At 41.4% G+C, this 15,411-nt stretch overlaps 1 protein-coding gene across 3 annotated transcripts in view; it reads right to left on the bottom strand.

The window, feature by feature from the left end:
- The window catches only part of vwde (von Willebrand factor D and EGF domains), a 222,673-nt gene that overhangs the window by 33,380 nt on the left and 173,882 nt on the right, over positions 1 to 15,411 (bottom strand). For 2 of the 3 annotated variants that reach the window (XM_073054145.1, XM_073054146.1), the window contains exons 24-27: positions 13,769 to 13,864; positions 11,718 to 11,813; positions 3,910 to 4,005; positions 817 to 912 (exon numbers count right to left, since the gene is read on the bottom strand). In XM_073054145.1, the coding sequence (XP_072910246.1) occupies positions 817 to 912; positions 3,910 to 4,005; positions 11,718 to 11,813; positions 13,769 to 13,864 (384 nt within the window). Of the gene's footprint in view, positions 1 to 816; positions 913 to 984; positions 1,145 to 3,909; positions 4,006 to 11,717; positions 11,814 to 13,768; positions 13,865 to 15,411 lie in introns of those variants that run through there. The other variant, XM_073054147.1, reaches the window with a different exon arrangement.

The raw sequence follows: 15,411 nt of genomic DNA, 5'->3' as shown, positions 1-15,411 counted from the left end.
TGTGTCAGGCAATAGGGTTGTTGGGATCTGGAGAAAGTGGGGTGGAGAGAGATTTGTGATGATCAGTAATCTGGTTTAGGTTCTTTCTGGTGGGAGCTGTGGGGCAGGATAAAAGGGAAGATGCCGCAGAATGCTGTGGGAAGGTCAGACCCCGTTTCAAGAAGTGCTTGGTGCAGATGAATGGCTCCAAGGAGGATGGTCAATGGGAGTAGAGAGGGAGGGGGAGTGAGGGGCAGGGAGTGGGGTGCAGGGAGTGGGAAATTATTTGAGATTGACTTTGATAGAAGTTTGGACTGTGGCAAGTGCTTTCACGCAGAATGTGGGCTTGGTGCCATGAGTGACAGTTATACCCAGCTATGGAAGAGATGTGCTCCTCCGGTCATGCGTACATTTAGACTGTTCTAATTGTAATGGGTCCTTTTATATTTTTTCCATTCTTTTCTTTCTTTTAATAACTGCTTGAAAAAGCTGAAATTGGTAAATATATGTTCTTTATAATTGTATGCAATGTATGATCTGTTACTTTGTGCTGACTGATAATTATGTGTGGGCATATTTACACAGTATTCACTCAAACTGAGGTTTCTTTAATCAGAACATCACGATGTTCCTGTTTAGTTGAAGCCAAAATCATACCAATCCTAGACATATATTGTTTATGAAAGCTGGCCTTTGCACTGATGAGTCCCATAGCTTTTAGTGAAGTAGCTAATGGGACAAGTTTGTATACAAGTCCGGTGAGAGGGTTACAGTAGCTTTATAAATTATGCTTTAATATCAATATACAGAATGAGTAATGAGCTTTTAAAACATTACCATTTTGGCACTGTGATCCAAAAAATCCATGTGGACACATGCAGATGTTGGGTTTGATACACGTTCCACCATTGAGGCAAACGGGACTGCAAACAGCTTTTGAAATTCAAAGAGAGAGGCAGACAAGGGAAAGATAAAATCATAAATGGTGATGGCAGTATTAAAATATACACATTAATTTTCAATGGTACTTGAAGTTAAAGGATATGACTAATAAGAATATTGGACTCCTGGTTTCACACCGATGATGATTGTATGGATTTCATGATACTTCGAATAAAGTAATGCACTAGACCACCTTCTTATTCATACTTCCTGTTTTCTGTGACTGTAAAAGAGAGACAATAGTGGACATTGGACCAGTGAAAAATAATGCTGGAGAGTAATGGGGAACAAAGAAATGGCAGACAAATAGGTATTTTGCGTCAGTCTTCACTGTGCAACAAAAACATTCCAGAAATTCACAGAGATGATGGTGGGGCAGAAGTGAGTGTACTCACTTCTATGAAAGGAGAAGATGCTTAGAGAGCTGAAAGATCTGAAGGATTTTCCATTATTGGGAATAATTTGAACAAAAGCTGTCTCCCTAGATATACATAGCCTTTAATAGTAAAGCATAAGACCATAACACATAGGAGCAGAATTTGGCTATTTGGCCCATTGAGTCTACTCCCCCATTTGATCATGGCTGATTTATTTTTCAGCTCATGGAGTCAGATCTGCCATTCATTCCATCATGGCTGATTTATTACCTCCCTCAACCCAATTCTCCTTCCTTCTCCCTGTAACCTTTGATGCTCTTATTAAGAACCTTTCAATATTTGCTTTAAATGTACCAGAGAACTTGGACTCCACAGCCATCTGTGGTGATGAATTCCACAGATTCACACATTCTGGCTAAAGAAATAACTCCTAATCTCTATTCTAAAGGGATATTCCTCTATTCTGAGGCTCTGACCTTTGGTTTTCACTCTTCCACTAGTGGAAACATCCTCTTCTATCCAGGCCTTCCAATATTTGCTAGGGTACAATGATATTACCCCTCATTCTTTTGAATTCCAGTGAATACAGGCCCAGAATAATCAAGCACTCCTTATATGTCAACCATTTCATTCCCGATATTGTTCTCATGGACCTCCTCCTGAACTCTGCAATGCCAGCATACCTTTTCTTAAATATGAGGCCCGGAACTGATCACAATACTCCAAATGCAGTCTGACCAATGCCTTATAAGGCCTCAGCATCACACCTTTTTATATTTTAGTCCTCTCAAAATAAATCCTAACATTTCATTTGTTTCCTTACTACCAACTCAACTTGCAAGCTAAACTAAAGGGATTCCTGCACTATGACTTCCAAGTCCCTCTGCACCTCCAATTTCTAAATACACTGCCCATTTAGAAAATAGTCTACTCATTTATTCTTTCTACAAATTGCATAACTATACACTTCCTCACACTATCCCATCTGCTACATCTTTAACCATTCTCCTTCTTGATCCAAGTTGTTCGCAGACTCCCTGCTCCCTCAACACTACCTGCCCCTCCAAGTATTTTTGTTTCGTCCACAAACCTGGCTAGAAAGCAATCAATTCAGTCATCCAGATCATTAACATATGATGTGAAAAGTAGTGGACCTAAAATCAACCCTTACAGAACACCATTAGTCACCAGCAGCCAACCAGAAAGGCCCCCTTTACTCCAGCTCTTTGCCTTCTTACAGTCAGCCAATCTTCCATCCATGCTAGTACTTTCCTGTAATACTCTGGACGTTTACCTTGCAAGAGCATATGCAGTACCTTGTTAAAACTTGGTCCGCTACTGAAGATCCAAATAAATAAAGTCCACTGACTTTCCTTTGTCTATCCTACCTGTTAGTTCCTCAAATGACTCCAACTGATTTGTCAGGCAAGATTTCGCTTTAAGGAAACTGTACTGACTTCAGAGGCAACACGAGTGATTCTGCAGATGCTGGAAATAAATAAAAACTCAACATGCTGGCAGAACTCAGCAGGCCAGACAGCATTTATGGGAGGAGGTAGTGACAACGTGTCGGGCCGAAATGTCGTCACTACCTCCTCCCATAGATGCTGTCTGGCCTGCTGAGTTCTGCCAGCATGTTGTGTTTTTACACTGACTTCAGCCTACTTTACCACATACCTCAATAATAGACTTCTAATATTATGCCAGGCTGAACTCAGGCTGACTGATTTATAATTCCTGACTTTTGCCTCCACAGCACACCATCAAACAGCAGAGTGATATTTGTGATACTCTATTTCCTAGGAACTATTCCAAAATCTAGTAATTCTTGAAAAATCATTACTATTGCCTCCACAAGCTCTTCAGATACCTATTTCAGAACCCTGGCTGCAGTCCATCTAGTCTAGACCTCATCTACCATCAGACATTTCAGCTTCCCAAGCACTTACTCCTTAGTAATTGCGACTACACTCCTCACTGTTGCACTCCCTCCCCTGTACCACCACCCCACCCCCCCACACACAACTCAGCTCTGTTGAATTATTTCTGACATGGTGTTGTTCTATAGTGCAGACTGAAGCAAACTACTCTTCAGTTCATCCACTATTCCTTTGTTGTCGATTACTTCTCCAGCATCATTTTCCAGCTGACCAATATCCATTCTTGCCTTTCTTTTACTCCATATTTCCAAAAAATGTTTGGTATCCTTGTTTATATTACTAGCTATGTTATCTTCATATTAATATAAGATTAAACTGATTAAATATCTAATTTGTATAGTTGAAAATTCATGAAACTTCAGCAGAAAATCATTCAGCACTTTGTAAGTGCTGAATGTATCCGACCAATTAATTAATGGTCTGGTTTAAATGAACTTTCAAGCTTACAGCACTCAAACTGTAACATGGATCCATTTATCAGACTCAAGTTTGTAATGCTATGGTTAGTTCCATTTGTTTCTGTCTTAAGTAGATGGTTGTGCAAATAAAGTACAGCTGGATCCATGCATATCATCAGCTGAAAAGCAGTGGAACATTTGGGAAATATAACTGGAAACAAAATGAGATGCAAATTGGGAAACATTAATGGAATTAATAACACTATATCTTACCCGTATTACACGTGGGACCATTCCAGCCTGATCTGCACTGGCAGACATCTGGAGAGATGCATTCACCTCCATTTTCACAATGTCTGTTGCAAACAACTGCAGACACAAGTAATACATCAGTAAGTTATATCCCATGAAAGACAAATTTTCTCTAAATGCTGCATATTTTAATAATTATTCATAGTGTGCATGAGTTCCAATAATTAAAACTCTTCTTAACCATTTTTTCTTGGTCTAAAATGAATATTAAATCAGCATAAAAATCCCTCTTTAAAAGACTATGGTGGAAAGTGCTTTAGATGCACACTATTAGTTACTTTCATGCTATTGGTTATAGAAGGAATGTTTGGAGCTGCACATTTACAATCTCCTTTTGAGACAACAACACTTTCTAGGGTCAAGCTGGAATTCACTTCTAACAGATTGCTCATAACATGTGCTCTTTCACACTGGGAAAAGTAAACCTATATTAGATAATCCCTTGGATGAAAACCTTTGTTAAAGTTCACATTGGTCAATCCAAAAGATTAGTTCCACGGCATTTTATTCCTATATTCCTCTCTGCCCACTGCCTTTAGCCTACTACACAAGTTCCAACAAGCTCAGATTTAAGCTCAAGAAGCAGCAGAACTGTACATCTTCTGATGGAACATATTTTAATATTCCAGATAAAACAATGAAATTATATCCAGCAGTCTTATATCTCACACTTCCAATATATACCTTGTTTTAAATCGCAACCATTCACTTTTGGTAATTTTATATTTCATTTGTCTCTTCCTATTTTCACATCTCTGAAACACACATACTGGTGTTAACCAGCTTCAATATGGCTTTTCTGTGTGAATCATTCAAACTCTTAGCAGACCTTTTAGTTCTCTTTACCCCTTCATCTCTAATTTCTCAAACATGAGAAAATCTGCAGATGCTGGAAATCCAAAGCAACACACACAGAATGCTGGAGCAACTCAGTAGGCCAGGAAGCATCTATGGAAAGGAGTAAATAGTCAATGTTTCAGGCCGAGACCTATCGTCATGAAAGGTCTCAGCCTGAATTGTTGACTGCTTACTCTTTTCCATCTCCAAATTCTAGCACTTTTCCAGTTTTAATGCAAAGTCATTGATCTGTAACATTATCAACTTTTGGCACAAGCTGCTCAAATTTTCACTATTTTGCTGATGTTATGCTTCAAGGTTCTAATCAAATTTTGTTGTGTGGTCTTAAGTACCCGATCTCATATGCACTAGCCTAAACAGAGCGTCTTTTGAAATGCAAATAAGGCTTTTCCCTCCTTCCATCAAAATATATTTCTTGAATGTAAAGAGAGATATTAAGAATTGTTTGATTAAATATAACTGAAAGTAGATACATCACAAAAATATGCTTTTTGAATATCTGGAGCTGTGAGTAACCTGATTTTAATTAAATGGAAATGATTTTAAAATATAATGAGGAATCATTTACTGTCATACAGCATTTCAAAGTTCAAAGTAAGTTTTATTATCAAAGTACATATATGTCACCATAGATAACCCTGTGGGCATACTCAGCAAATCTATAGAAGAGTAACTATAAAAGGATCAATAAAAGATCAACTGGTGTGCAGAAGAGAACAAATTGTGGAAATGCAAATATAAATGAATAGCGATAAATAACGAGAACATGAGATAACAAAATAAAAGGTCCTTAAAGTGAGACCATGGGTTGTGGGAACACCTCAATGGATGGGCAAGTGAGTGTAGTCATCCGCTTTATCACGTGTATTGAGGTAAAGTGAAAGTACACCAACCATGCCCATCAATTCATTGTCAGAATCAGGTCTTTTTTTGTTTAATCACCGACATATGTCATAGAATTTGTTGTTTTGTGGCAAAGTACAGAACAATACATAAAAAACACTATAATTTACAATAAGAAATACAAACAAAGTAGAGCAAAAAGAGAGCAAAATAGTGAGTAACACAGACAAAATGCTGGAGGAACTCAGCGGGTCAGGCAGCATCTATGGAAAACAGTGCAGTCAACGTTTTGAGGCGAGACCTTTCAGCAGGTCAGGCTGCTGAGTTCCTCTAGCATTTAGTATGTGTTGCTTGGATTTCCAGCATCTGTAGATTTTCTCTTGCTTGCAAGGTAGTGAGGTAGTGTTCATGGATCACTGGTGGTGGAGGGGAAGCAGCTGTTTCTAAAGCATTCAGGCTCCTGAACTTCCTTCCAGATGGTAGTAATGCAAGGAAGGCATTTCCTGGGTAGTGGGGTCCTTAATGAAGGATGCCATCCTTTTCAGGCAGCACGTTTTAAAGATGTCCTTGATGGTATGGAGGCCACTGCCTATGATGAAGTTGGCTGAGTTTACAATTTTGCCGCTTTTTTCTGATCCTGCGTATTGGCGATGCAACCAGTTAGAACGCAGATGGTAATGCAACCAGCTAGTATACTCTTCACGGTACATCTGTAGAAACTTACTCGAGTCTTTGGTGACTCACCAAATCTCCTCAAAGTCCAAGTAAATACAGCCACTGGAGTGCTGCCTGTGTAATTCCATGAATATATTGGATCCTGGATAGATCTTTAGAGATACTGACATCCAGGATCGTGAAACAGCTCATCCCGATCCCTTGATGACTTGATGTGGACTGATGGGTACTCCTGACTTCCCCTTACTGAAGTCCAGGATCAATTCCTTGGTCTCACAGATATTGAATGCAGGGTTGTTGTTGTGAAACCACGCAAATCAACTGAACTGTCTCACTCCTGTATGCCTCCTTGTCACCTAAAATTCTGCCAATAACATTGGCAAATTTCAAAGGTTCAAAGATACAATTTAATGTCAGAGAGATGTATACAATATACATCCTGAAATGCTTTTGCTTCACAACCATTCACAAAAATACAGAGGAGTGCCCCCAAAGACTGAATGACAGTTAAATGTTAGAACCCTAAAAGTGCCCCCGCCAGCTCCCTCCTCCTGTGCATAAGCTGCAGTGAACAAAAATACCCCCCCCCCCCGCCACCGGCAAAAAACAAGCATTGGCACTGCCACCGTGCACTCAAGTGTGAGCAAAGCAATAGCAAAGACACAGACTTGCAGTTACCCAAAGACTTCACATTTCACCTGGTAACTGATATACCACAGGCTCTCTCTTTTTCTCTCTCTCTCTCCCCCTCCCCCTAATAAGGGAGAAAGGTGTTTTCATTTTCCCAGCAAGTGGGGAGACATAACAAACAACTCCCTGGTTTACAATGGTAAAAGTCCATAATGTCGCTTTTTTCGAGATCTGTGCCTGAAAATCGCAAAGATCTTGGGTCTCCAGGCACACAGCAGATATCCTGACTCCCCCGACAACACATGGGTCTCCTGTCGTGACACCGACCCTCGATCCGCCCGTCTCCAGAGCCCCGAGATCCTAGGCTTCCGAATTCAAGCTGGATTCGTAGGCCAAGCCTTTGGCGTGCCAAACAACAACGTCCAGTTATGGAACCCCAAGAGCGGGTCCCATTCCTGCAAAGAACCACAGTCAGCATGTAACTCCAGGTCAGGGTCTTCAAAAGAACCCTGAAGGAGAAAAATAGAGATATTAAAGATGGGAATAGAGCTGTTTCCAAAAATGCAAGCAAAGGAGTCGCCATTAGGCGCCATTAACCCTCTTAAGCTCTGCCTAACCCTCCTAAACACAGATCTGTGCCACACAGTCATGGGTGTAGAGCAGGGGTTCCCAATCTGGGGATCCACAGACCTTTTGGTTATTGGTAAGGATCCATGGTATAAAAACAGTTGGGAACCCCTGATGTAGAGAGAGTGGAGCAGTGGGCTAACTACACACCCTTGAGGTACACCTGTGTTGACTGCCTGTGAGGAGATGTTATTTCCAATCCACACCGACTTCGGTCTTCCGACGAGGAAGTCAAGGATTCAGTTGCGGGGGGGGGGTACAAAGGCCCAAGCTTTGAAACTTGTTCATTAGTACTGAGGGGATAATGGTGTTGAACACTAATCCATGAAAAATAAACAGCAGCCTGACGTAGGTATTGCTGATATCCACGTGGCCCAAGGCTGAGTGAAGAGTCAGTGAGACTGCAGATCTATTGTGATGGAAGGCAATCTGCAGTGTGTCCAGGTTCTTGCTGAGACAGGAGTTAATTCTAGCCATGATCAACCTCTCAAAGCACTTCATCACAGTAGATGTGAGTGCTACCAGGCTGTCACTAAGGCTACTCACCATGTTCTCAGGCACTGGTATGGTTGATGCCCCTTTGATGACTGTCCGAAACTCAGACTGCAGCTGTGAAAGATTGAAGATGCCCTTGAACATTCCAGTCAGCTTGCTGGCACAGGTTTTCAGTGCCCTGATAGATATACCATTGCAGTCTGATGCCTTGTGAGGGTTCACTCTCCTGAAAGATGTTCTGATATCAACCTCTAGGACAGATATTGCAGCGTTACAAGATGCTGTACGGATTTGCACAGGTATAATTTTTATTCTCCCTTTTGGAGTGAGCATAAAAGGTATTCACTTCATTGGGAAGTGAAGTATCACAGCATTTTATGATGTTAGGATTCACATTGTAGAAAGTAATGGCCTGCAAACCCCACCGTTGCTGATGTGCATTTGATTTCATCTCTGTCTTCACTCGGAATTGTTTTTTTTGCTCTCAAGATGAGCTTCCCTAGGTCATAACTGGACTTGTTGTAAAGTTCTGAATCACCAGTCTTGCATGCCACAGACTTAGCCCTCACCAAACTGTGAATTTCCTGATTCAGCCACAGAATCTGGTTCAGGTATTCCCAGCACGTTCCTGAAGGCACACACATGCCTTTACGAAGTCGGTGACACCTGATCCAAAGACACATCTCTGAATATAGTCCAGTCCGCCAATTCAAAACAGTCCTGTAAGTGCTCCTCTGTCTCCCTTGACCATACCTTTGCGATCCTGACCACTGGTGCTGCAGTCCTCAGTCTTTACCTATACACCAGGATTAGATTTGCCAAAGTGCGGGCCTGAGATGGTACACTAAGCATTCTTGATAGTGGTCAAGTGTTCTGGCTCCTTTGCTTCCACAGGTGATATGCTGGTCATAGTTTCTCAGAGATTTCTTCAAGCTGGCTCGGTTGAAGTCCCCACAACAATCAGGAATGCATCTGGGTGCGTTGTTTCATGACTGCTGATCACGGTGCTCAGCTCCTCCAGTGATGTTGACCAGGGTTGGAATGTACGCTGCAACTAGAATGACGGTGCCAAATTTCCTCAGCAGATAGAATGGATGACATTTGACCACAAGGTATTCCAGGTTAGGGAAGCAGGACTGAGACAGAACCAGCATGTCTGTGCAGCACAATGAAGCAAACATCACTGCCTCTGCCTTTGCCTGATGTTGCTGCCCAGTCCAAGCCCTTTGACTGAAACGTTGCGACTGGAATTTTGGCGGTGAGCCATGTCTCTGTGAAACAAAGTACACAGCAGTCCCTATGTTTCATTAGTACTGAAGTCTTCAATTTTCTTTACCATAGACTGTACGTTAGCCAGAAGGATGGTAGGGAATGGGAATCTCACAAACCTGCATTTCAGTTTCACCTGCAACCCAGTGCATCAGCCATGTTTTCTTAAAGGATAACTGCTGGCTACCTGGGTGTTTTTTTGATCTTGAGGATCGCTAGCTCACTGAGGTAGTACAAGGTAAAATAGTAGTAGAGAGCAAAGTAAAGGGTTGCAGGAACAAATAAAGTGCACTGCCAATAGACAGTGAGGTGCAACATCACAAAAACTGTGAAATCAAGAGTCTATCTTTTTGCATGAGGGAACCTTCAATAATGGATAGACGCTGTTCATGAGCTCAGTGGTACGTGCCTTCAGGCTTTTGTATCTTCTGCCTGAAGAGAAGGGGGAGCAGAGATAATGGCTGGGGTAGGTGGGATTGTTGATTATGCTGGCTACTTTATCGAGGTAGTGGGAAGTTGATTTAGGTGAGCTGCATCCACAACATTCTGCAGCTTCTGGTGGCCATGAGCTAAGCAGTTGCCATATCAAACTATGATGCATCCAGATACCATGCATTGATAAAAATTGGTGAGGGTCAAAGGAGACATGAAATTTCTTTAGCCTCCTGAGGAAGTAGAGGAATCCGTGAGCTTTCCTGGCCATGGTGTCAATGTGGTTGGACCAGGACAGGCTTTTGGTGATGTTCACTCCTAGGAACTTGATATTCTTATCCCTCTTGACTCAGCACCACTGATGCAAACAGGAGCTTGTGCAATGATTCGCTCTTTTGTTTAGTTGACACTGAGGTAAAGTTTGTTGTCTTGACAGATTTCCTATTTAAATACTTCTAAATGGATTTTAATACGCCTTACCCTTTTAAGAGTCTCCTCAAAGGCATTTAAATAAGTGAAATAAGCATGAATTTGACATGACAACAAATTTGCTCAGGAGTATATTTGATTTTGTGCATACAGCTTGTTTCCAAAATGATGTTTTGAAATCAGCGGAAAAGACCAGGGAAATTATTTTCCCAGATCATAAGTTGTAGTTTTAATTTTTCTATTCTCTTATCAAATATCCATGCTGTTTAGACAATCAGAGTTCAAAAGAATAATCCTACCTCACACACTACCAGTTTAATTCCCTAGTTATTAGCCATTACCATCTTTTCTAAACAATCACCACTCTGTCAAAACATTTTTATTAGATTTATACACCTTACTCTGAACAACTCATCTTATGCCCTACAGTTGTTGCTCTGAGAAACATCTGAAACTGTTCTTCCTGCTTCACTTTTTTTTAAAATAGCTCCATGGTGTTGGAACAATCCAGTTTCAGCTTAGTATCACATCCAGTGATGTATTTTCTATTCAGTACACTATGCAGGATTCTAATTACTGCACTTACAACTCAAAGTTGAGTTTACTTTCATATGCATCTGACCCAGACAGGGTACCTGGCCAAGTACTGAAGACGTGTGCTGATCGCCAGGCTGGAGTGTTCACTGACAGATTTAACCTTTTGCTTTGGCAGTCTGAGGTACCCACCTGTTTTTTTTCCTGTAATTTCTCTTTGTAGCATAAGAATCTGAAGCCAGCTGTTTGATAGGCAACCCACTTACCTGCATCGTGGTATCCTTCCCACTCAAGTGGAGTGTTAAAACCAGTATTTGGTGGTGTTGGTGTGAATGCTATGTTCATGTGATAAATTTCTATGTAATACTTTCACTAGAAATGAACAGCACTCTCCAAAATAGATACTGAACAACCTTATTTCAGCTTAGTTTCATATCTAGTAATGTATTTTCTATTCAATGCACCACACAGGATTCAGATTACTTTATTTACAACCCAAAGTTGATTTTAATTTCACATGTACAAGTATGTGCATCACATGTGCAATGAAAAACTTGCATACAGCAGCATCACAGAAACATAGCATTGGATACGTAGCATTTACAAGAACTTTGTGGTTGATTTCAATGACCTGTTCACTGGTGTACTAAACTTTTCTCCTCATATTTTATTCTGTAGATCAAAATGATTATTTTTGTCCCTCTCCTCCAATCCTATCACTTTTAATTTGTTGAAAAAGAATTTATCATTTCATTTTTCGACTCAGCTTCAGAATCTGGACCTCTCTGCATTTGGAGAACATTTATTTGAAACCATGAACTATGTTGTTATGCTCAATAAACTATGTTGTTATGCTCAATAAACTTTTATACTTAATTTTAACTAAATAATATTTTTACTATTTTATCTACAAATTTTATAGATTATAATAGCAAAAAAAATCAGAACATATTGAAATTGCAGTAAAAGCCTCTTACTTGTTTCACATCGTGGTCCAACAAAGCCATATGGACAGGTGCAGCGATTTCGAACCATACATATTCCTCCATGTTGGCATGCTGGTTCACAATAAGCTACAATCAAAAATCAACATCGCACAGTATGTGAACTATGTTCTGAATCAACCTGAAGATACTGTTCATCCTTCTTTAATCACATCAAATTCTTAATGCAGTTTAAACGTCTGACAGGTAGGGGTCGCACACAATTTTCTTTCATTGTGAAGTTATCAGGTACAGCATAGTATGACTTTCTCCAGATATATAGCAGATGCAAGTTTAGATTTCAAGATGAACCACGGACAGAAGCTATAATGTCCCCATCACTCACTGTAGTATAGCTTCTTAGATGCAAACACTTCTATATATTAACTAAAGGCTTCTTCAATAAGGCACTGATGCAGGATTTCAATTTGAAACATAAATTATCCCTTTGCCTCCACAGATTTTGCCACACCCAATGAGTTCTTCCAGCCATTTGCTTTTTTCTAGATCCCAGCCTCAGCAATTTCTTGCCTCTCCAATTATTCAATTCACTTTGGCTGGTTATTTTCTTCATGGAGGACAACACATTAAACTTTATATTTTATTCTCATTAAGCATCAAGCATATTTTATTAATGGATATCCTAGGTAATAATCAGGAACTAGCTGATTTACATCATTCTTATATTACTAATCACCAACTTCTTAAGTGAGACCCACTCTGTATGGACAGGAAATCAACCCATGAATCCTACTGTAATTTAGTGTTGCAATGGTCATGAATATACTGTTTAGGGCAACACAAAGAATGATTTGATTTACTTTCTTATTGCTAGGTTGCAGTATTTTATTCATGGTGTTTTCAATTATTTTATTATATTGCTTTTATGTTAATAATCTATAAATTATTCACTGCACTGTATTGTTGAACACAACTGCAAAGGTTACAATTAAGATATATATACACACTCATGTTCGAACAAAAGTAACCTTTCACAGAAGACCCCATAATCCCCAAAATCAGAAATTCTAATTTATTCAAATAAATTAGGAATAAACTGACCACCAGGAAAATATGTGAATAATTGTGTATTTCCTTCATTTATCAAAACTAGAAGAAAAAATTTAAGACAACTTTTCACAAAAGGGAGATCAGCTGAACAATTTTAGTATAATTAAGAACATATGTTTTTTTTCCATTGATTCTGAAAAAAAAACATCCGTAAACCCAATAAACTCTGATGCTAGCTTTCACTTAATCTGCTAAAGTCAAGCTTCTTATTTTGTCCTCATTCATATTCTGCCCTTTGATGATAGCAGCACTCCTCCACTTCCCCTGAAAGCTCCAGCCTGTTAGTCTGCTAGTCTGATATTAATTCTAGGCTGGAATTACAATTTTCTCCAGCTAAAAACACTGAAGGCATCATCCTTACCATCTGTAACAAACTCTCAAATTACATCCTTCTCTCCAATAACTGCACCTGCATACTGTAAATTGAGGTGGTCACACTTCTCTCAAGTTCTAACTAAAGGAGAGACATTGGGAGAACATAATAGAAATGCAATGTTTACTAGCCAGGTTTATTCCATTCTTCAGTGAAAGGATACCTTGCTTAAACGTACCAAAATGGCATGAAATGGAATAAGCTAAAAATTACTGGAAAACCATCTTTGATTTAAGATAACAACACACACAAAATGCTGGTGGAACACAGCAGGCTAGGCAGCATCTATAGGGAGAAGTGATGTCAACGTTTCGGGCCGAGACCCTTCGTCCTGACGAAAGGTTTCGGCCCGAAACGTCGACATTGCTTCTCCCTATAGATGCTGCCAGGCCTGCTGTGTTCCACCAGCATTTTGTGTGTGTTGTTGTTTGAATTTCCAGCATCTGCAGATTTCCTCGTGTTTGTTCTTTGATTTAAGATTACAGACACCACACATGTAACATTGAATCATGAACGTTACAATGCAAAATTCTAAAGGTGAGCTGTGATTACCACAATAGTCTATACTTCCCCCAGATTTGCAGTAAGAATCTTAAATTACCTTCATCACAAGTTGGTCCTCCATATCCAGGCATGCAATAACAAACATTGGGTTTCAGGCATTTTCCATGGTTTTTACAATCAGGCCGACATATAGCTTTGGAGAAATAAAATTGTGGAAACAGTATATTGGTTGTACCATCAGCAAAGTTATATGTGAAAATAAAATAACCAATGTAATAGTACTACAGTCTGCGCAATTACATACAAATAATCCTGTGTCATTTGCTCTCAGACGCGTTAAGATTTTGGCAGACTCAATTGCCTTCATCTTCCACAATCTCACACCAATTGCACTTGAAGGAATAGACACCACAAAATGTGCACATGCTATGTACTGTGGCGACCCACTTTCTGCGCAGGCAAACTGGCTCACAAATAGCCAGTGCGCAGAGGGAGACTTTGGTAATGCACCTCTGATGTCATTTCCGCCCGGAGAGGGTGGGCGTTAGGGATTTAAATGCCAGCGCCGCAAAGTTTGAATAAACTAGTCTCGAAACGACTTACCAACTGCGTGTCGTTATTTCAGCGCTGTAGCACATCGCTACATTGGTGACCCTGACGGTCCAAACAGGATTTGGACCAAAGATGACTGACTCTTCATCTGTTCACGCAGTTTCACTAAAACTGCCGACTTTCTGGACGCTGCGACCACGCGTGTGGTTTAGCCAAGCAGAAGCCCAGTTCCAGATTCGGCAGATATCTTCTGATTCCACGCGTTACTACCACGTGGTGAGCGCCCTGGACCAGGAGATGGCCACCCAGGTTGCAGATTTCATACAGTCGCCCCCGGAAGAAGGCAAATATAAAGCATTCAAAGCGCTGCTCGTTGGGACCTTTGTCCTCTCACGGCGTGAGCGGGGTGCCCGCCTGCTTCACCTGGACAGTTTGGGAGACAGACTGCCATCAGCATTGATGAACGAGATGCTGGCCCTGGCTGACGGACACAAGCCCTGCCTCATGTTCGAGCAAGCGTTCCTAGAGCAACTGCCCGAGGACATACATCTGCTGCTGGCCGACGCAGATTTCAGCGACCCCCCGGAAGGTGGCGGCCCAGGCAGACGTGCTGTGGTAAGCCAAGAGGGAGAACATGGCATCCGTCAGTCAGATTACCAGGCCACGTGCCCAACAGCAGACCAGACCAGGCCTGGCAGGGGGGCGCACACAACACAGAGGCAGGAGTGAGGAGGACAGTGAACAGTTGTGTTTCTACCACCAGCGGTGGGGCACAGAAGCCCGCCGTTGTCGCCCGCCCTGCAAGGTCCAGCAGCCGCTAATGACTATGGCAGCTGGCCGCCAGGACAGCCTCTTTTACGTCTGGGACAAACAGTTGGGACATCGCTTCTTGGTCGACACCGGAGCAGAAATCAGCGTCTTGTCCCCGACGGGTACGACACCCGCAACAGGAAGCCAGGACCCACCCTGAGGGCCGCAAACAGCAGCACGATACGGACCTACGGCACTCGCACAGTGCGGCTGCAGTTTGGCGTTAGCCGGTTCACGTGGGGCTTCACACTGGCCGCGGTGGCCCAACCACTCCTGGGGGCGGACTTCTTGCGAGCTCACAGCTGCTGGTCGACTTGCAAGGGAAAAGACTGGTACATGCCGAGACTTTCCAGACATTCTCCCTGGGTGAAGCCAAGT

This window comes from Hemitrygon akajei, chromosome 8, assembly GCF_048418815.1.
Source record: "Hemitrygon akajei chromosome 8, sHemAka1.3, whole genome shotgun sequence".
NCBI lineage: Eukaryota > Metazoa > Chordata > Chondrichthyes > Myliobatiformes > Dasyatidae > Hemitrygon > Hemitrygon akajei.
The sequence above is the reverse complement of the archived record's forward strand: the minus strand, read 5'-3'. Positions and strand labels throughout refer to the sequence as shown.